At 52.3% G+C, this 21,921-nt stretch overlaps 1 protein-coding gene across 1 annotated transcript; it reads right to left on the bottom strand.

Moving 5' to 3' along the window:
* Nucleotides 1–5,400: 5,400 nt before the first annotated feature.
* Nucleotides 5,401–14,354, bottom strand: LOC100897200 (signal-induced proliferation-associated 1-like protein 1). The gene is made up of 20 exons (XM_029111287.1): nucleotides 14,299–14,354; nucleotides 13,921–14,005; nucleotides 13,546–13,616; nucleotides 13,325–13,500; nucleotides 12,805–13,120; nucleotides 12,521–12,673; nucleotides 12,426–12,490; nucleotides 12,138–12,293; nucleotides 11,887–12,019; nucleotides 11,741–11,826; nucleotides 10,562–10,762; nucleotides 10,097–10,359; nucleotides 9,643–9,893; nucleotides 9,228–9,590; nucleotides 7,709–9,090; nucleotides 7,372–7,554; nucleotides 6,888–7,030; nucleotides 6,397–6,768; nucleotides 5,713–6,234; nucleotides 5,401–5,580 (listed from the first exon to the last, which is right to left on the bottom strand). The coding sequence occupies exons 1-20, from the start codon at nucleotides 14,352–14,354 to the stop codon at nucleotides 5,479–5,481; spliced, it is 5,079 nt and encodes a 1,692-aa protein (XP_028967120.1). The 3' UTR covers nucleotides 5,401–5,478.
* Nucleotides 14,355–21,921: the final 7,567 nt, after the last annotated feature.

Below are 21,921 nucleotides of genomic sequence, written 5' to 3'. Positions count from 1 at the left end.
AGGAAGAGCCACAGACCGAATGTCAGCAGGAGTTTGAAGTCGCTCTTCAGGTTTTTAAGCGAAATGGCGCCGAGCAGCGAAGCCATTGACATGAACACGATGTTAGTCAGCCAGCCCTTGTGTCGAGCGTTGAGTCTGATGAAAAAAGCCATCACGAGACTGGAGACCAAAACGATCAAGAACGTCAAGTTCAACGAGGCTATATCGTCGGTCAGAGAAGCTCTCCCTTGGGGTTTGTAAACTCCGACGACGGTGTAAGTTTCGGAGCGAATCATGGGCTCATCTCTGATATCGACAAGAAACGTTTTATATGGTCTGCGGCCCTCTGAGAACATCGCGATCACGTTGCGGTTTCCGATAGTGAAGAAGATATCGAAAACCGTATAAACTGAGAGAGAACCGGACCAGATGTCTTCGATTCTAGCTTTTCGCATGAGATAAAAATCCCGCCAGCTCGGGGGAATCTCGAGTTTCCTCTTACGGAGCCACTCGGTTTGCAGCATCGACGTCCCGTGGAATAGACCTTTCCTTGCGGGATCGCTCTGAGCCGTGAAGGGCAACAAGGTGAATGCGTTGTAAGCATAGAGTCTGAGGTCGCCGAGGAGATGGTAGACCGTTCCGAGCGGGCAGAGGCGAAAAATATATCTCGAGAACTTGGACCCGAAGTCACGGGTCAACAAGGTGCTCACGACCAAGATGCGAATGTGCGGACATCTTCTCATGGTCCTTGCGGGTCGTGCGAGAATCGGTTGAGACGGAAAGCTCCTGTAGAACTCCAGTTCATAGTCGAAATGAGAGAAAGCGATTAGAATCGGTTTCCACTTCATCATACGTAAGATAGCGGATTTGAAGTCCGACCAGGTAACATTCGATGCTCTGACAGGCTCGGGCTCATCGACGGCCAGAAGAATCTGCAGAAGGATCCCAAAATAGCTCACATGGAGTTTCATGCTGACGCAAACACAAGACACTCCTCAGCGAAATTGCAGGGCCAGGACTCGCAGGGCTTTTTCCGAGGGTACCAAAGAAATTTTTCGCTCCGGCTCCGTCGCAGCCCGAGTCTTCCGGCAGCCAAGTCCGACTGAACGAAGCCCGAATCCTCGATACTAATTTCCTGATGCGGAGGCTGAGTGGAACGCTATCGATCTCCGGTCATTCCCAACGAGCTCAACGTTCAGGTCTGAGCGTACTTCAGAATTCTAGTGGGATCAGATAAACGGCCGAAATCAGAGCCAGGATTCGTTCGGTGACCACGAATCGTGCAATCGATATTTCACATCTCGATCGTCGCCCCGCGGACAAGCTCGGCTCAGAACGGGGGGGAGTGGATGGCTAAGGTCATTGCGAGGGGGTCGATGCAAGCATTCGAATTCGGTCAAGGAAAATTTGTGCATTCAGGGAGGGCCTCGCCGAGAACGAGCCTCAACTCGTAGATAGTGATAATTCGGACGATGACTAGGACAGAGAATGACCATGAGGTTCACTTTGCGAGGTGATGTGACGACAATATTATGTGAGATAGCGGGATACCAGCTCCGTGACTGTGCCCTAAACTATGATCCAGGACTCGAGTTTCACGACCTCCTCAGCAAGGATAGTCGGTGAGTCCATAGATCAGAGGTTCCCAAACGGGGTTCCACGGAACCCAAGGGTTCGGTGGCGGATTACGCGGAACCCCGAAGTCTACCTGCGGAACTTCTGCGGAACCCCTGCGGAAGCTCTAGGGGTTCCGTGGAAGAAAAATGTTGGGAACCACTGCCATAGATGATACAACGTGATCGGAATCCGGTGGAAGCAACCGAGGTATTGCTGCGAGAAGATTCGAGAAGCTCGGATCCATGGTCGGTGTTTCAAAACGAAACCAGGCTTTCGCCATCACCTTATCTTGGATAGCGGATTCGGAATCCTAATGCGAAACATCCGATGCTTCGGGCGACTCAATACCATCTTCCGCGGGGAACCTAAAGAGCTCGAGTGCATTTTAATGAAGGCTATTGTCGTAGGTGCTCTGCGGGGGTCGGACTTCTAGAAAGCGGTCTTATTTCCCCCATCGAGGGAATATAGCTTCCGCGCCGAGATGCCAATTCAACGAGATGCAGTGCTATTGTCCGTTCCTAAATCGTGGCTCCGGAACCGCCTACCTATTCTGACAGTTTCCCGATTGTGGGGACCAAACTCTCATTCAGGTGACTCACTCGGATAGGTTCAGAAACATTTATTGGCTTTCGCAGTGTGTTCACAAAAGTTTTCGTGTCTCTCTGCAGACCAGTTCTCGCCGTCCCGGGGGACCCTCTTACACGATGTAATAATTACAGTATCGGAGTCATGTTGATAATACACTTCATCGACCTTTGTCATCAATCAGCGAAGCAACGACCGATCTCCGTCCTAGCGGATACGGAGCTCTCTCGCTGATGACTCTATCATGTTATTTTTTTGGTACTTTTCCAGGGTGGTTGTCGGCATTGTCGGGGCTTCATCTATTTGAATCGTCAACAGTAGCATCAATCTCGAAGATTCGGAGAGAAGTTCACGATTCCCATTATATATTCATGTAAAATGGGTGGGAAGCCCATGGCCTTGAATACAGCGACCGAGCTCGAGAACAAAATTCGGTGCGACTTTCTCGCGTGCGGCATGAGAACGTCTGCGATGAGAAGCATCGGTTCCCGACCTCATGGAGCTCATGGAATTCTCAGCGAAGACAAGAGATTTCGTATGTTTCATTGGCACGTGAGCTCAGAGTGGACTTGAACTAGAATGAGGCCAACTCGTTGTGTCAATGAGGCCCCGCGAATCACAATGATTTCCGCCAGCTCTAAAGCTCAATTAGGGATCGAAAGTCGCATTTCGATGGCGATCGAATCATTGCTCCCGTCGCTGAACTAGAGCCATTCGGGGCGAGGACTGAAGGGATCGATTCCCATAGTCGCCGACGACCCGGGGCTCCTAGACATCGTTCGGATCAGGCGTGCTAATGCAATCTCGGCAGAGATAATCTCCGTTCGAGGACTGTGTACATCATTCAGCATCGTTCGGATCTACATAGATTCATCGTTTCAATCGTTTAGAGGCACTAGAGGGTGATTGTGACGGAAGAGCGTGAACAGCCGTGAGTGAGATTTACATCAGAATTCGCCTCGCTTCGGCCTACTCAACATCGCGAGTGAAATCTTCATCCCGAAAGGATGGTTCAATCGAAAGAGTGGTCTATAGCTTCTAGTCATTCCTCTTCACAATTGAGGAATTTGGCTGAAATGAGGATTGTACAAGGTTAATCACCTCCGGAAGGGGTTGCTTTTGCGGGACGAAAGAACCGTGGACGTTGATGAGTACGAGTGGAACTCGATAACAAAGATTTCGGGCTCGACCCCGAAACAAACCGCAACAGCCTCAGTCATCAAACGTTTAGACAGCCACGACCGCGCCATCTCTGATACAAATCGGGAGATAATAGCCACGGATACCGAGATCCCGAAGAGATCCTCGACAACGAGACTCTTATAGAGGAAGAGGGCTCAAAACTCGACGATCTTCCATCTTGTGCTAGGCCGCCATCGTGGCACTAGAAGCGAGTGCCTAGGATGCGCTGCTCCCCTCGACGAGCTATCCTCTCGCATCATTGACGATCATCCCACCAACTGCGTGAATGGACCTGCTCGGGCGACCATCTGCCGCCACCTACGCTTCGACCCATTCCTCCGGGCAGGAACGGAATATTACACAACCCGAAGAGTGTGGGATACGAGCGTGGTCGGAAGGGCAAATTTTGATTGGCACCTCCCGGAATGCATCTGAGAACATCTCTCGGACACTAATCGTGGAAACGGCTTCATTCCGGCACACTCGCCGAGAACAAATAGACGGATGGCCGCGAGAGTCGCTTCCATCAGGCTCCTAGTGTTTCCTACAGACAACCCTGCATGGCATGACGAATCTCTTTGAAATTGCTGGGGTACCATTTTCCGTCCATTCAGAATGATGCCCTGTGTCTGCAGTTGATTATGATACACCTATGATACTAGAGCTGTTATTGTGTAGACGTTTCTGTATGTGTATGAATGTAAATAGATAATTTCATTCCGGATGACAATACAAATTGCCCTAAGCTATCGACAACGTCGGTATATTGTTTGTCCTCTAAGTCTAGTTTCAAGTGGCTGAACAGAATTTGTCGATTACACCTCGAAGATATAAACATTGATGCTCGCTCGGTTTCTAGGTAACGGGCAATATATAATATATTTTTATATATAATATATATATATTCTCATATACGGTTATGTGTAATAGTCGTGTTCTTCCATCTCCAGTCGAGTTTCAATATAACCTCGAACAACTTGTCATTAGATCTGACTCGAAGCTCGCAAGCCCTCAGAGCCGTGTAGGGATTCATTTTGTTTCCTATGGGATTGGAGAGCATTGTCTTCGCTGAACCGAGCGTCCGGATAAAAAGGCGACATGGAGTATACAATTAAATGATGCAGAGGGGTGATAATACATCTTCGGACCGTTTCATTGATTGTTGTTTTCGAAATATTGGTTGGTTGGTTGGTTGATCGTTCAATAAATAAAGGGAAGCCTCGCTCCCAGCGAAACGAGACCCTGTCGAAGAACCTCTCGTTTTAGGAAGTTCATTGTACTTTCTCGGAATTTCGACTTATTTATGTCGCTCCAGTCTTGCTGGGATGATGACGGGAGCCACTTTGCGGAGCCGTTACACGTATCCGTAGGGAGCTGGCCCTCAGAAATCATCGCTATAAATCGATGCCGCGAAACGAGAACTCATTTTCCCATTGCGGTCAGGATTCAATATGACGATGGCGAGGAATCAGAAGAGTTTCATAGACATCAGCCCATCTCTCCATCGGCAGCAACGTTCTCGCCGATTATGACTCGTGCGATGATTCCGCCCGCAAGCAAAGGAAATTTGTACACGACTCAGTTGAAATGGTGGGAGATATTCGCATAAATGTCCACAGAGTAGGCTAACAATGCACATCCTCTTGATAGATTCAACTTTGGCCGAGAAACAGACAGGAGGAGGTTTCCGCCTAGTTTTATATACACAAAAAAGACAGTCATAGGTGGGTGCGCGTCTCAGTAGGAGCGCGTTCTTTCTGTGTCGGCGGGGCCCGCAGGCTGGCGATCTATAATAATAGTCGTCTTCTCGAGTTGATCGAGTTGCGGTCGACGCGGTAACGGAGACGAATAAGCTGGATGAATGAAATTGATTACAAGTGACGACATTCAGACACCAACTGTCTCGTGCAGACTACGTCGTTGCATTCTTCGCTGTCGCGGACACCTCGCGGGAAATGCGACTTTTTTTATCACTCGTGAATTCTGCAGCGTACGGAAGCGGAACTTCCCCTATGAGCCGATCAGTCTGGAATTTCACAAATTGCTCAGACGATGCGCTGACGTAGAATCTTGCGCTCTGAACGGACTCTCGATGCCTGCCGAATGTTCGCCCCCCTATCGTGGCTGCGACTGACCCGGATTGAACCACGAAGTGAGCTTCTTCAGCTGGCTATGAGAATCCTGGGTGATGATTCGTTTAAGCTGATCGTTCTCCTCCTACAAAGAAGACACACGAGGATCGTTAGTTATTATTCGCCGAAGTCCACTCCGAGTACTAGAGAGTCGCTGACATGCAGGATCGCCCCGACCCAGATGCAAACAGAACAATCGATCAAGCAATCACTATACCTCAAGTTGTCGCATGCGCCGCTCCATCGTAGCTTTCTGAGTTTGTTCCTGTGCTAAATGGTTCTGCAATTCCGCCACCTTCATGGCCAGATCTTGGAAGTCTTCGTTTGTGACAGGTCCTCCAGATCCTCTGCTGACTCCGGAATGGCCGGACTGGGCCGACATGAGCGATGGCGCGCAACTCGAAGCCTGGCTGATCCTGCCCAGGTGCGGACTTCTAGTCTGGATGTCCAGGACATCTTCCTCTTTGACTTCGAAGCTGTCTCGCCCGCCTAACCTCCACTCTTTATCGAGGGTATTGCAGTTGCTGTTGCTCGCCGAGGAGTCTCCGCCCAGCTGAGATACAGGCGATATACTGTGATGGTGCTGGGAGTGTGACTGGACCTTGGCCGGCGAAGCCTGAACGGTGACTATATTCACACATCCTCCGACTCGGGATGAAGCGCCGCTCGAAGCCCCGCCGGCGCTGCTGCAAGGACTCAATCGCTCGTCTTCACACTGCAGGTTTTGACCGCAGGCCACCTGCAAAAACCGGGCGTCAATTTTCCGAGCTGACGAGCCTGTAAAGTTCACCGAAGCCGGGTTCTATGGCATAGTTATCTGAGCAACTCTGACTGAGCCTGGGTAGCCTCCATAGAATCTGGATCCGTAGATATGATGCGAGAACAAAATGTCATTCCTCACCTGCGGTGCGGCTGCTGAATTGAAGAGCGAGCTCACGGTGGGTAGTGTGGTTCTCCGATCGAGTGGACCGCGTTTTTCTTCCTCGTTAGGCCAGATCTGCTGAGCCGACGCAGACATCCTTATCGGGCCCAACAGTCCTGGACTCGATCCTGTCGTCAAAAGTTGACTTTCGCTGCTTTGTATAGAATTATTCGACAGAGTTGAGAGCATTCCGGAGAGAGGTTTCCGTTCGCAGGAGTTGGACGTTAGATTCATGAGGCCTGACGAGCCGATTGGAGATGCCGAAGATGTCGATGGGTCGGACCTGGGTCCCATGGAGGTGGCGCTATTCGAACGCAGAGGTATAGGGGGTGGAGGTGGTGGGGTTGATTGCTGTGACCTATGAATATGAAGATATCAATGAAACTTCGCGGCCCATCCTGGTTCCGGCGTTTGATCGATGTCGATGTAAGCGGAATCTGACTCGATGCGTTGGAAAACTGAACAGCGACAAACCTCGGAAGAGCGGGGTATGCTTGGTCTGGACTTCGCTGGGCAAGAGCTAGCCTAGCCGAATCGTATTCTCCAAGCGTTTGCTCGAGGTAAGAACAATTATGCTGTCCGCAGCCACGTCTGGCCACGTTGTATTGAAGTCCTGGAAGAGAAGACGAGACGACCGTCAGAGACACATCACAGCTTCAACTTCATCGGGCTGGAGCACACAGCAAAGGTTTACCGTCCCGGGTACAACTATTCACGTTGCTTCCGAGGACGGGTCCATAGAGCAAATGTACCCAGGATGATCAAGGGCCGCAGGGATCGAACCTTCACCGCCTCCCGCGGGAGCGGCGTCGTTGCGGCTATCCTCCTTGCAGGAGAAGTGACAACGATCGACCACCCGTCGGTAACATCACAGCTTCAATGACCGACAGAATCAGCCTGCTATTCTTCGGGAACACGTCTCCTATGCATATTTTTCTCATAGCGGATTCGAACCTTCACGTTGGCTGTACGGTAACACGATAGTGACGGATACGACGGTCGACGTCTTGAGAACTTCGACAAGCTGATCGTACGTCAATGTGGCAACGGCGATGTGGCACGCCTCAACCAGTCGCGCCCCCGGTCTGAGTCCCGAGGCGAAAGCCGGACCGTTTTTCTCGACTTCTTGCACTATTCCTGTAATAGAAACATAATGCTATAGAAGAGACTCCGAAGGGTCCCTGGATGAATGGTGAGTGCTCGGTCATTGGACAGATGCGAACGCGGTTCATCAGATGCTCGGGAATGAAAATTCCCGGCTCGGAGGATGTTCGCAATAATTCAAACTTACCTTCGTAGTTCACATGGAAACCCAACTGGCCATGTTCGTTCCGGTCGATGTTGAGCTGCAGCGTTTCTCTCGCGCCAGAAACGTCTTCGAGCCGGCTGCAGATTTCTCTGACCTCGTCGAATTCGGGGTTTTCGCGCTCTTTCGTTCTGACGAGGAAACTTTCGCCTTGGTGGTAGAATATACGAACAGATCCTTGCTGAGATGTGAAACCCAACACGGTTGAGGTTGGCGCACCGAAAACAACCTGGTGGGTTGCTATCTCGATCATGGCGATACTTTCCGCCGAAATAGCCAGATGAACGTCCGACAATAGGCCGGACTGTCCGAAGTCTTCGACTTGGACCTGCCAGCTGAGCGCCTCGCGCACGCACCGGTCGGGGACAAAATTGCCTGAACTGATCATCTGCATCACGTTCTGGCCAACCTTATCCTTTTTCGAGCTGCGACCGCCGAAGGAATTCAGCAACGAGAAGCGTCCGTTCGAGTTGTCGAGCAGCGTCGTCTGGAGAACGCAATTGGTGGCGAGGTCTCGAATGCATTCCTGACGAGTTCGTTGAGCCATCGTCGCGAACTTGTAGCTGCGATGCGTCGAATTTTCAGCATTGATAATTTTCGCCAGGAGCCAATTGGAGAACTTTTTGTCCCGGTTGAAGGTCGCTCCTTCGGGGAGAGGTGGTCCAAACATCGAAATGTCACGAGATCGGCTGATCGCGACTGAGTATCGAGTCCGATCCGTGCAGGGCTCGATTGCGCGAACAACAATGAACACGTGTTGGAAACGCGAGCGTATATTTTTTGGTGTGAAAGGAAGAGATCCCGGTTCCTGGAAGACGATCGTCACGATATCGTTGCCGATGTGTCGTTTGCGTAGAATCTGCTGCCGATTCGCCGGCGTGTAGGGCAGCATTGTACTGACGTGGAACATAATTTCACAATCCTCGAAGGTATTATACACAGAATGCGTTCCCGTCGTGTCGGTTTTACAGTCGAGCCCGCCTTTGTAGCCAGCGAAATTATTTAGACAGATTCTCCGGCCGATCGTCGAGAGGAATTCCTCCAATGCTGGACCGGGATGTTCGTTATTGTACATTTCCTCTTCGGTGCTTTGATTGGCCCGGCAGTACATAATTCCGACTTTGTACAACGAATTCAGTTTCTGTTCGTCGAGCTTCACTAGTTGAGGCTCCGCTGCCGGCGTTCCTAGTCGCAAACAGGATAGTTGGATCTCCGGCGCGATGAATTCTATGACCTCCTTCGCCAGGGTGGTTCCTTCTCTGCCCTTGCGCGACGATGTGGACCCTGACGTCGACCAAAGGCTTGGAATCGAATCCTCCAGTATCGTTCCGCGGAGGTCGTTCAATCCCGAGGTGCGAATGATGACTCTGCAAATTATCATGACGATGTTGAATGAGCTACCGTCCATCGGAAATCCGCGCGGAGCATCAATTCAGCATCTGCCCCGGGGCATGGGTACTGCCGCGTTTTCCCTCCACCGCCAAGACAATGTTCTAAGGCTCACCTATAGCTTATATGATGATGATGGTTGCTTGGAGCTTCTGGCCGTGTCAAGTCGGGAACCCCTAGCGCAGGGTTTTGCTGAGGAGTCGAACTGACGCGCTCCTTTTTTATGGAAATTGCGATGGGTCCTAGGTTCTCATCCACTCCCAACCAGTTCTGATGATCTTGGCCTTTGAAAAACGTTCTATAAAACACAGCTCCGTGATCTATGCCCTCGAGTATCGACGAAGGCACTTCATAAGGACAAGGTCTGAACTTCCACTTTGCAGCGCCACCAGTGCTCTCCAAAACGGAAAGTCCGCAAGCAGACATGGGCTTATGAGCGTCAATGGATTCAGGAGTTTTGGCTTTCTGTGGAATTGAGAAGAATGGATTCCCTTAGCAGCTTCGAATCAGCAACGTCTTACAACTGTTATGATGTAGAGGTCGAATAAGCTCGAAGACAATGATCGATTGATTTCGTCAGGGTAAGTCTATCGGTGCCCACCTGTCTGAAGCTGTCCTCTCCGTGGAGCGAAGCGACAGTTTTATTTGCTGTGAATCTGTTGAGGGCGATCTGTCGTTCCTGCTCTCCACCGAGCTCATTGCGGAAACACGGACAGTTTTGCACGAGATCGTTCGATTTACCGTCGCCCTGGTCGGCGTCTCCCTCAGGATTATCCCCACTCTGCGAAAACGACGGGCCTTGTCAGCGAACATTATGCCGAAAGTCGAATCGTCAATCGTAATGTACTCTCCGTGAGGCGGAGCAGGAGTTCTTTCTCGTTTTGGTCGATGGTGAGGCCAATCGAGAGTTCCGATCGCGAATTTCGAGATCTCGATGGATGGTTTAGCGTAGGGCCACAGAATGAACATCGGGGATTTACGCACCTGACTGGCAGCGCTGGCTCCAGTTGTTGTATTCCTTCTTTTGGCGAGAACATTCCGAAGATGATACGCCACGGTCAGATCGGAACAAAGACTTTGGCAATCGTAATGGGCGAAGAGCTTTTTTCGCAGTTTATCCTCAAGCTGACGCGTGCCGCCCGGCTGATGGAGCACTGCGGTACTGCAGCTCGGACCATCTTCATCTTTGTGAGACCAATCTTCACTTTTGGCCGCTTTGACCACCTTCTTTTTGTTGCTCGTAGCCGCTGAAAGCAGGCGGAACGTTCGTCAGTCGTACTCATGGACTTCGTTCCGAAGGGATTCACGGTCTCGCTTCAAGTCAATGAAATGTTGATATCGGTCCGTCGTAACATATGCTTCATTCCTAGCGGAGCAACGACGACTCAGCCGCACTTGGTCCACTCTCTGAGAGGACCCGCCACAATCAGAAACACGGTGTCAACATACGGGTCTCGTCTTCGTCGCTATCGCTAACGTCGTCGTCATCGTCGAAGCCGCCGTTAGCGTTGCCGCCGTTGCTCAGAGTCATCACGCGCAAGATGAGATCCCCGAGCGATTGCTGGCCGAGAAGAATCATTCGTCGTACGAAAATCTTCCAGGAAGCCTCCAGACCCTCCTCCGTGGGAGCCATGACGGCCAACACACGTGCTACGTTCGCGCCGTGACAAGTTACAGCTCGCTCAGCTGTCGATCGACCGACCGGCCGGTCGGTATGACCGCCCGCCCGCCCGTTCGGTCGCTTGCATCTCGACGAGCGACAGTAAGGTCGATTGTGAGTCGAACGGGAGGAATCAACTCGACAAGTGCTCGGCATTCCGCTCCTCCGCTCGCTGGCGAGCTCCTAACCGCGAGACGGAAATTCTGTCACAACTCGGCGGCATCGCATTCGTCGGGCGGACCTCAAATCCAAGGTCAAAATTCAGAGACAGGCGTAGTTGTCGGCGTTCCACGATCCTTCTCCGGGAAACTCGTTCAGAAGATCTCATGGGCCAGACGAATATTCAGAGGAAGCCTCTTCAAGCAGAAAGATCGAGACTCGAGGTTCTAGAAATCGCGCTGTTTTCCCCCGAGCTGAATAATCTCGGTGTTGGACTCTTCAGAAGAGCGTTTGTCGGGAAGGAAGGGGGAGGGGGGCTCCCCCATGGGGAGACCCGATCTAGCCTTCTCCTAGAAAAATTCTGCGTACGCCGCTGGAAGTTGCTCCATCGAGCGAATTTCATCGTTAACCAGAGGCCCTAAGCAGAATCTACGGCCTCGAGGAGAAAGTCGAAGTCAAGGCAGGCTATTCGTGATCTCGTCCTCTCACCGACTCCTGCTCGCTTCCACACTTGGTCGAATTCTCCGACCGACTGGCGTCGTTCGTTCAGGTGGGGATGGACACCCAGCAGCGGTGAACACATTCTAGCACTAGGCACTCGAAAAGGGTTTTTGCCGATACGTTTCTCTAATAGCCGTCGAGCTTTCCTACAGCTTCTCGATTATACGGGACGCTCCCGAAATCTAGAATTTCGAGCTTCCCGGCGGGGCGGGAATTTCTTAATCGAGGCCTCGGAGTCGCGGCGCAACGAGCCTGCAACAGTAACGGTACACTGGCATACCTAAAAACTCGAGTGCTCGCATACTGACCTTTCTCCTTACTCTTGTGCCTGTCCCCTGTTAGCATGAGTCGTTGGAATTTACTTTTAAGTTTCGGGCTATCCGTCGTCGAAACACTCTCATGACTGGCACCCGAAGACGAACTGGGACCGGGCAAATCTCCTCTGGAATTTTGCTGAGATTGCTGCGGCGCTTGTTGTTGGATTTGTTGTTGTTGTTGTTGACTGTGTGCGTTATGATGTTCAAGATTCACGACCGTAACTCCTGGGGCTGAGTGCAGGTTGGCTGCGGCGGCCATCGCAGCTGATCCTGGTGAATGCGGGGGAAAAACGTCAGTGAATCGATCGCGAGGAATCGACTCGAGACTCGGATCTCAATTTCTGCGGGAACACGGGGATGACGGAATCTCGCAATCGCTTCGCCTTACCCGTGAGTTTACCCCTCAAGTACTCCTGGATCTTGGCGGGACCCGCACTCCTTTGGTCGATTGGTATTGCGGGTATCGCGGAAGATCTTTTCGCTTCGGCAGCGGCAGCGCTTGTTCCGTTCCGGTACTCACGTATCATTGCAAAGAAACTATCACCTACGGAACAGAAAAGCAAAGCCGCGTCTCAGCCTTCTCCCTGAAGCTCAATTGGGGAATTCCATTCGAAAGTCAGGTTCGGAAACATATCATCCTCCAGAACTAATAGCTTCCCCGAAACGCAAAACCCACCGGTGGTGCCGAGTACATCGAGGGACGAAGCACTGCCATAATCTCTTCGACGGGTTGCGGGACCGCTCCCGAGATTCGACTGCTGGAAGGCCGACGAACTTGATGCCGCAGCTCCTCCGGTTGAATAATCCTCGAGCGAAATGTTGCCATTCTTCTCAGAGGATCCAGGCGAGATTCGACTCCGCCGAGAGCTCACCGACATGCCTCCCAACGCCAAATGTTGCTCGAGATCCAAACTGGAGTTACTCCTGAGAAAAAAAACGTTCCGTTCGTATCAAGGTCACGGTCATCCAAAACGATCAGGAATCATCAGAACGGAGATCTGGAGACACAGAATTATTCATATTGCGTCGGAAGCGGGTGTGATTGGACATGGTACCGAGACACGAAGCGATGGAGGTTCCGGGAGGCTTGCAGTGGATTCGTTGCGTTTTGACTGAGACCGTTTTCAGGAGCGTGCAGTTGCTGTTGCGCTTGCTGCTGCTGCTGCTGCGGCTGCTGCTGTTGGGGTTGTGGTTGCTGAGATGATCTCTTATTGCGATCGAGGAAAGGCGTCATTGTTTTGGAACCCGGTTGTCGCTCCGAATGAGTCCTTTGAGGCCTCTCAGGTGGGTTCGCCAACTGTGAGTGATAGTGCGACGAAGTATTGTGAGAGGACGATGTTGCAACAGGTCGTCGTTGGTGATGACCCATGCCTGCAGGGAATAGTAGGAGTAAAACGGATTAGATCTCGAACAGCAACGGAGGCTCCAATTACAGCCTTAGGACACCGCATACACATCGTCATAAACGAATCTACCATACCCTATGCACATATGTGTGATGCTGCTCATAATAGGATGCATGTGAATTATATGGGAAGAAATATGATCGATCGATACTTGGACGAATATGCTCACCGTAAGAGGCCCTAAAGTCCGGGGGTCCAAATGAGCCCGACGGATTCCCGCTCATTGCGCAATTGGCGTTCGGAAGCTTCGCGCTGTTATTGTTGGTGATGTTGCTTCCATTGCTGCTGAGATGGGACATGGAACCCGACTTGAACAAACGGTTGAATCCAGCTTGCTGCTGGCGGCTCGAAGGTGGAACCTGTTGTTGGGCCTGTTGCTGAGCCTGTTGCTCGGCAAGGCCGTTCGCCCGGTAGAACTCGGCAGCCCGAACCCTCAGCAGCTGTGAAGATTGAAGTGCGACCTACATCGATAGCCAGTAATCTCGGGATTAGTTGAATGTGCGGAACTGCATTGGCTTCGCTCATCCATTCGCCCGGTAACGGAGCACACGTGTGTCCATTTCCGGAGCTGGATTAAACGAGATAACAGAGTGAAACACGTAGTGAGAAACGAAGACAAAACGAATATGACACGTGTTGTGAGTGATACTGAGGACGAATACCACACGGAAAAAATACGGAGTAATGACGGAATCAGAGCAGCGCGAGCGAAGCGATAGAAACTGAAAATATTTCTTCTCGTCGCGGGAAGCGAGCAAAACCCACCGTTTCATGATCGAGCGGTTGCGGTCGGAGGGGTGGAAGGGGTCTAAGTGTTTCTGCTTGGGTACTTGGGGAGTCACGTTGATTTCTGTAAAAGTGGTGGGATGCACATAGGAGACCGGGTCGAATTTCAAATCCATTCACGCGATCGCGGTCGAGATCGACGGGGAAGGGAGTCCATGACTCGATCGGAGTGAGAGACCCGTGGAAAAGTTGCTCGAAGGGCTCATTCGATGGAGCGACAACAACAACAACAACGTCGACAACAGGAACAACGATGAGCCGTGAAACCCAAATAGTGAAAGCCACGAGAGCAGGTGGACGTAAAACAGCGTGAAGTTCAAACGTGGAATCAACAAGGGGGGGTGGGGTTAAGCTCACCTGTCGGGCGGGTTCGTGCTCTGGCCTTGTAGAGCGTCGGACAGAGACGCAGTCATAGTGATGTTCGTGCTACTAGCACCCCTCCTGTCCAGAGGGGGCAGGGGCAAATGCCCCTCCAGGGCGGTGAAATCTCGTGGTGCACGAAGCCCGTTCAATGCTCCGCTGCTCGATGATTTTCTGCAACGAGACAATGGCGAGCCTTGGAAATTCAGGAGAGAGGTCCGAACCGGAGTCCCGTGAGAGTGGGGATCGACACGAGAGAGAAAAAGAATCCATATTTAGAAGAGAATATGATGTGTTCCCCCACCTCGGCTGCCGTAAGGCCAGACGTTCGGTTCTCTGCAAGAGACTGGATCCCTGCGCTTGAGAAGTCCGTTTTCGGTTCGAGAATCGCGCTTCGGCTACCTTCGGATCGGCTTCTCTTTCCCTCGGAATCCCCCTCGAACGGGATTCTCTGCCGAATCGACTCGGGCCAGTTGTTCGTCCTCCACCGCCACTCAGATCGGGAGCGAGCTCCTTTGCTTGGACAGGTTCACTACGAGGTCTTTTCGGCCTCAGCTGAGCGGTATCGTTCCGTGGCGAACGAGTTGACGAGGATGTCGACGACGATGAGCTGGACGCCGCTACGGGAGCTCGTCTATCGATCCGTTGGAGGAAGTGACCCAAGAGTGGAGATCTTCCGGACGACACCGGCGCATTTTCGGTGCCCTCCGAGAGTCCGCTGCTCCCGTTGAAACCTGAGCTGTTCCCCTGCAATGCGAGAGCACGATTTACTGATACCGATGCTCCCGAAGGCAATCGTCATTGGATTATGGGTGCCACCGTGCTTTGCGACGCGGGGCTTCATTCTTAATCTTCGTTGCATCGTAAATCTATCTTCCTAAGCGAGAGCTTGGCCCTTGCTCTCGGCCGGAGAGACCTCTAGAAATTAACACGCAACACGCGCAGACCAGAGGTCAATACAGCTGGCGGAGCGGAGCGAACGTTCCCGCCCCAACACATCTCTGCCTTAATTAAACCTCGGTAAATTTAGCTTCCCACGCGAATTCGCGCTCGGAGCTCATAGACACACACACACGGCTCACGTCCGCAGACGAAGGAGATCAACACTTCTCTGCAGGCAGCCATTGATGATTTGAGACAGGGCGCTCTCCTGGAGGGCTGCAAGCTCCGTTCCGAGGCGGAGGGACTTTCTTCCTGCGAGCCATCAGCTCGTTGCTCTGAATCAGCGTGAGGGCGCCTCGAAACTCCATCGTAGACAGAAGAACGATGACTCTCAAGACCCCTGGGGCTAGGAAATTATGCTGCTTGAAGCTCGGTGTAATGTTGCGCAAGGAGAGCCCTCGCCACGCTTCCAGAGTCGTGAACATCCAATAGACGCAGAATTTGATGATTGAATGAGCATGAGACCTGCGAGGGACACCTGACCTTTGCCAAGACCCGATGGCGCACTTTCAATGCTAATTCCAGCTAAGCTGTGCCATTGATAAGCTCGTTGGAACAATTGGATCGGGCACTAATCCGTGCCCCGCCGTCCGTCGTCTTCCTCTCTTCCTCCTCGCATTCTGCTCTCGGAACCTTGCTCCGGTGCGAGGTGAATATTCATCGCTCACTCCGTTCATTCGAGGACATGCCCGACTCAGGGTTCAGGATCCTGTTTTCCCGCGAGTACTCTCCCCATGGCTCCGCTAATCATCACCTCACGACATCATTTTTGCGGAATCGTTTTTCCGCCCAGGAGCTCAGCCATCGTATGGCCAATCTCTGAAAACTGGAAACCCCAGATTCCGAGATTCCCCTCGTTGGACATTGCCAATAAGTCGAACGCCGAGGTCCACGACCAGGACATCGGGAATGGCACGGGGGCAAGGAGTGGAAATCCTCCTTCGTCCGTGATAGAAGTCGAGTAGTGCTTTCGTGGCCCCTCCTGAAATTCAATTCAATTACCATCCGGTTTCCGCAAACGGAATCTCGAGTATTTGTCCTAGAGATCACGGCCTGAACTTTTCGCTGGAGCTGTCAAGTCGGGAGGAGCGCACTTCCGAAAGTCCTCGAAATGAGCGTGAGATGGAATAAACCAGAACATCCGCTCTCGAGTCCCAACCTCGGCTGCCAACACCGCTGGGGTTTTGGAATTCCCTAAGAGCGGCTCGCGAAATGATCCCGCTGCTGATAATTGAGCTCAACGACCGACCCTTTTTTAAGACGGAATTTCGGGAGTCCCCTGGACTAGAGCCGAATCCCGCATCGGAAACCGCGAACCGATCAGCGATTCCAACCCCAGCAAACGCGTGAGTGGATCTTCTCGAAAACTACATACGTCGTCCTTGTCATACAACCCAATCTTCCCACGGGCGAAGCACGCGTGGTGCCACTGGTTGGCAAGGCTGGGCGGCCCGTACAGCAAAAGTCGCACGACCATCTATCGTAGGTAAGTTTTTCGTGTCGACACCCTCGTATCGCGAACCGCTGTGAATTGTCACGATTTTCCCTTTTGTGAACATATCGTTCTCATCCATCTGCTCGCGAAACACGGACAAAAACCGAACCAGAGAAGAGATACGTGATGAATATTTCTTAAGCGGTGACCGGGAGGAAAAATGCTGCATCGGACGACAAGCAATCAGCAAGGAGAGGAATTTCGAGGGATCCATCTCCAGAGTGGTCTGCTCGAGTTGGATACTGTTCTCCAACTATGCGGTTCTGGCAACGCGCACTCAGAGTTTCGAGGTGCCGGCAGGCGAGCGGTCGAAGTACTTGGAGTGTGTTTCGCCACGATTTCTGAGCGTGTTTCCAGAATCCCAGATTCTCTCTCGAGGCACAAGTCCTCGTCGCGCTTCCTCTCACGAAATCAGACTCGTTGTGCGTCCTACCACCGAATGATAAACACACCGTTGTAAGCAAGTACAGTCCGCCAGGTCCGGTTGCGACGGTCCATCTTCGATTCGCTTCCAGAAAACGGTCGGAGGACGCTTGAGACGTCATTTGCACCATTGGGAACGATCGCACTCGCACACATCCGCGACTCGAAACGAATCTCCGAATCTGTCCACTTTATCAGGCAGCTCGATGCGAAACACAACACCAAATCCTCCGGACTGGCAGAGAAATGTCCGAACCGATGATTTCACTCGCCGTAGGGCGGCCCTGGCCTCCCACCAGTGTCCATTGGGTGGTTCGCGTTCATGAGATTCGAACTCGGCCCGATTCTCAAGAACCTGTCGCCACGGTTTATCGAACTGTTTAAACGCGGCACCAGGTTCAGTGGAACTATCGAGCGAGCGAACAACAAAGCCTATGGAAGAGACCTCTACCGCTTCTCACTGATGCTGATTCTGGTGGAACGCGCAAACACAAGAAACCAACGAGCGATGATTCGTGGGCGGCGGTAGCGTCTGTATGTGAGTAATTCCGAATGAATGGCCTTCAAATTCAGTCCATCAAATGAAAGACCGCGTCGCGGGCCGAGCACGGTCGCGACGATTATATCGATCATGTTTCAGAAGAACCCGATCCGCCCGGGAAAGTCGTTGAATTCCCCGAGGAAATGGAGCTCTTATCTTGAACGGGATACTTTTCTCCCCACTCATGATGTTCCACACACAATCGGAATTCGTCTTCTGAATTTTCTTCTTCTTTCCCTTGCCGTTGAAGAATTATCCAGTCTGATTTCGGGAGGGGGGAAGGGGGCCCCCGGGAGCCCCCGGGCAAACAGACGACCCCGACAGACGAGGATCCACCTGGACCCCTATCCACGCCCGAGAGGATCAACTCATGAGCACTTGACGGGAAAATCGGGGGAGAATTCAACTCCGACGGAATGAACACATTTATCGGGGAGAAACAACAGTCCGGGGAGGAGGACGACGTCCAGACGCGTCACGCACTCATCGACCTCGACTCAGTCGATTCAGAGCTAAATGCGAAGCTAAAAGTGCTCCGACTATTGAGCTAGTAGGTAGTTGTTGGAAGTTTCAGACTTCGTTGGGAAAATAGAGATGTCCCATTCTGTCGCTTTCCCCCGATCATTCTTTAGCCAATATTCATCAGTCTCTCCGGGTTCGAATCTCCATTGGCATCGACGGTCTTCGCTCGTCGCGGGCCCATCCGGACATCGTCTATGCTCATTGGGACATCGCCGGAACGCGAGACAATCGGGGACAGAGCCGATTCCATCGAATCGCCAGACATCTCACCGCGTCCCTATTCAAAACCGCTTCCGGGATGCAGTGTGCGAAGCCTGCATCGTAGATCTAAACGGAGTAAGTTTTCACTAGAAATATTACATCACGCGCGCGCCCGACCGCCTGCGTTGCTGTCCGGAAACGGCAGTGGCCACATCTCGGAGCACCTGTCTCGCGGTCGAGCCGAACTCGACTCGCCTGATTCCGTCGACGAACGAGGCAATGTATTCAATGGAGTCTCTTTTCAATGTGACAAACTCGAATCGCAGCTGTCCATTCACCAGTCGGCCTTTCGCTCGTGGTTAGGTTGTATGCGCATCTCACAGCTCAAACAAAGCTAGGATCGAATCAGTGAGGCTGCTACCGGCCTAGAGAAAGAGAGACCACGCTGCCCGCGATGCGTCGATCGTCACAGTGAAATTCGCGGAAGGAATGCGAATAAATTTTTCACCGTTACACCTCAATAATCCCGGGGTGGCCGCTCCCGACGACTTTCCCCCCCTCGAATAATGCAGAACCCTGTTGACAGCCGCGGAGGCGAATCCTGGCCCGCGGTTCGCCCCAGACGGCTACCTGATTCCAGGAGAATCTATCCGATGGCCGATGGGGAAGTCAAACGGGGGTCGCAAAACGGAAGGCGAAGACTTGCCCGCCGAGGACCCCAAAGGGATTCCCGCCATTCCCGCCTCCGCAAGGCCTAGTTGTTGGAAGAGAAAGAATAATGTCTTGCCTTGGAACAGATGAACAGGAGAGAATCGATCTTGTGCGATACGGAGACTGAAAACAGGATTCGAATGCAGATGATGTTGGAGCTAAGGACCGTATCGTTCTGGTCGAGGGAAGGCGCGCCGTGAAAAATACGGCCCGCGCGTACTCCAAAGAGATATGTTGATTCTCAGGTCATTGTGAGAATTTCATTAACAGGAGTAGTGAGAATGAGTGTCAATTCGTGACTGTTTGTGTGTAGTAGAGTCAGTGTAAGAGAAATAATTTACCTGCACCCAGCGCTGGCGTTATATTTACGTGCAACGAGGAACTCGAATGAACCGTCCATCGAGTGCCAGACATCGACCGCCGAGCAGGAAGCCATGGTTTTAGTTGAACCTTTGCCCGCGAATTGCAGGGCCCCGCCGCTGATTTTCACTCAATTCGCAAATCCAGGACCGATGAGTCGTCCATGACTCGTCTGCAGCGTTGGCGAGGAACGCTCTCTGTCATCGGATAGACTCGTAATGCGAACGCGTGTCATTGACTCGTCTTGCTACTACGTTATGAGAGCACGATCGAAGCGTGGTGGCGGTAAACGTCTCGAGGACAATATCAGCAACTCGAGCACCGGAAGCAATTAACGGGAGACGCGCTGTCCACATCATGAATGCACCACGAGCATTCCCTTTCACGTCCGGAGACTATTTTCGAGAGAGAGAGCTCCGAATCGAGTACACAGAAAACACCTGTGTTCCAACGTGTTCAAATTACACGTTGAACGGAAAAGATGATTACGGCGCCGAACAATTCCACGGTCATGAATGGTCGGAACCGAAAGTGTCACCTTCCGTGCGAGAGGTGACTTCGCTGGTGACGACTACGACGATACTGGTCAAGCCTTCGGCCGCAAATTGGTCGGCCAACTTGCGCCGAACCATCATCGCCGGCCCGCCGGGAGCATCAGCTGGCTGAAGTGCCGGTTCCTCAGTTCCTTAGTTTCTTGACTGTTTGCTTGCCTGACCGACCGACCGGCGTCTCGGCATCGTTTCGAGCGAAGAAAAATGGAACAAGCGGCCGGCCGTACTACGGTGGCTTTGACAACGCTGTCGCCGCCGTCGACGTTAATTCCTGCCGTTTTAGACGGCTTTCTCACTACGGCGGCTACTACAGCAGCCGCAGCGACGACGACGACCACGTCAACAACAACCACCGGAGAGGCAGCAACATCAAGCATCAGTCCGCACGGTCACAAAAACACAATGGTGCGCCTGCCAGTGTTTCACTTGATTGCTTGGTTGTCGGTTTCGCCGTCGCCGCCTCCGTCGTCATCTTGTTCCAACAGTCATGCGTACGGCGGGCCGACGGCGCCAATGACCGATCGTACCGAGGACCCTTTGTATATGATGGAAATTCCGACGCACCGATATCGTTGCGGCAGAGGTCTGGCCCTCGACTTCGACGCGGGGAGGACGTAGAGGCAGCCGGAGGGGGAGAGGAACGCTCGAGATTCACCTTAATAGCCTGTCGAGAGGTGTTGACTGGACGCGAGGACGAGGTGCTGCGTCACGGTACCGAAAATGCACCTCTCGCAGCCTCCCATGGAAGCGGGCGAACCGCCGGAACTTCGTCAGGACGATCCTACGGACGGGGACGAAGCTCCTCTCTCCGCGTGGGACGATTGGAGTCCACCTGTTGATTCTCCGTCGACCGCTGCGACCCCAGTCGAGTATCGAGATTATTCGATGCGTTTTTCTTCCACGGCTCCATTTTCGGTTATTCTCTTTCGGCTCCGTATAGCAACCCATTCTCGTCCAGTTTTCCTCCGAAAATCTTTTCTCACAAGAATTTCTGGCATCGATAGCCCAGAATATAATGGGCTCGAAACCAGAGATTTCCAGCGGAACTATCCCAAATCCGCGATCGTCTCGGTCCAGCTCGCCATAGCGTCGCGGAGATCAAGCGTCAGTGGAACGATGGCCGCCGATAGAAACGCTACTAGAAACGTCAAATGACAAGAACCGAAAAGCGGACCGGAACTTTTCTGGGAGGATATCGGCAGCTATTGTTGTCGAGCTATCCTTATGCTCATGGTTATTAGCGATCCTCACTCATGTCTACACGTTTTCATTACATTCATGAGACCCTGGTTCAGGGGCGAGTTTCCTCAGCAGATCCTTCGGGTCTCATCCTCCCACTTCTCGAGCATTCTAATGTAGCTAATCTCGGGCGTCTATCGACCGATGGCCTAGCTCTGTCCAGAGACGGATGTCAAACCACCGCCGCGTCGACGATCATCGAGAGCTGCGGAGGGAGACTCATTTTCGGAAAAGCACCCGCTTTTCGTTGCGATAATCACTCGTTTGGAAAAGTCCGCCGCAAGCATGGCGGCGAGCTCGGAAGTCGGAAACGATCGAAGCGTTCCAAAGTTTTACGGAGCGATTCGGAACGAGCACACGTCTATTTGTTGTTTGTTTACATGTGTCATTCGCTAATCTTTTGAGCACTAAAAACATATGACTCCCGGACAAAGCAAACGGAAACCGCCGACGGGCTACTGCGTGCGATTCGTGGAAAGACGCTTCGAAAATCCGAGCGGTCATCCGTTCGAGTTCTTTGAATGACTGACCCCTATGACAAGCGCCTTCGTGGACATGAACTCGTCCCGTTGAAAACCCTTCTACTCGATGAGCAGCACCGTGCGTCGCCACCGCCACCACCGGAAACCGGGGTG

Source organism: Galendromus occidentalis, unplaced genomic scaffold (genome assembly GCF_000255335.2).
Source record: "Galendromus occidentalis unplaced genomic scaffold, Mocc_1.1 scf7180000077429, whole genome shotgun sequence".
In the NCBI taxonomy this organism is placed as follows: domain Eukaryota; kingdom Metazoa; phylum Arthropoda; class Arachnida; order Mesostigmata; family Phytoseiidae; genus Galendromus; species Galendromus occidentalis.
Note: the sequence above shows the minus strand (reverse complement) of the source record. Positions and strands in the feature narration are given on the sequence as shown.

Coding starts and splice junctions, on each gene's coding strand:
- LOC100897200 (XM_029111287.1), bottom strand. CDS start 14,354: ATGACTGCGTCTCTGTCCGACGCTCTACAAGGCCAGAGCACGAACCCG. Junction 12,294..12,425: donor CGATGTACTCGGCACCACCG/GTGGGTTTTGCG, acceptor TCTGTTCCGTAG/GTGATAGTTTCTTTGCAATG. Junction 7,555..7,708: donor TTTCCATGTGAACTACGAAG/GTAAGTTTGAAT, acceptor TTTCTATTACAG/GAATAGTGCAAGAAGTCGAG.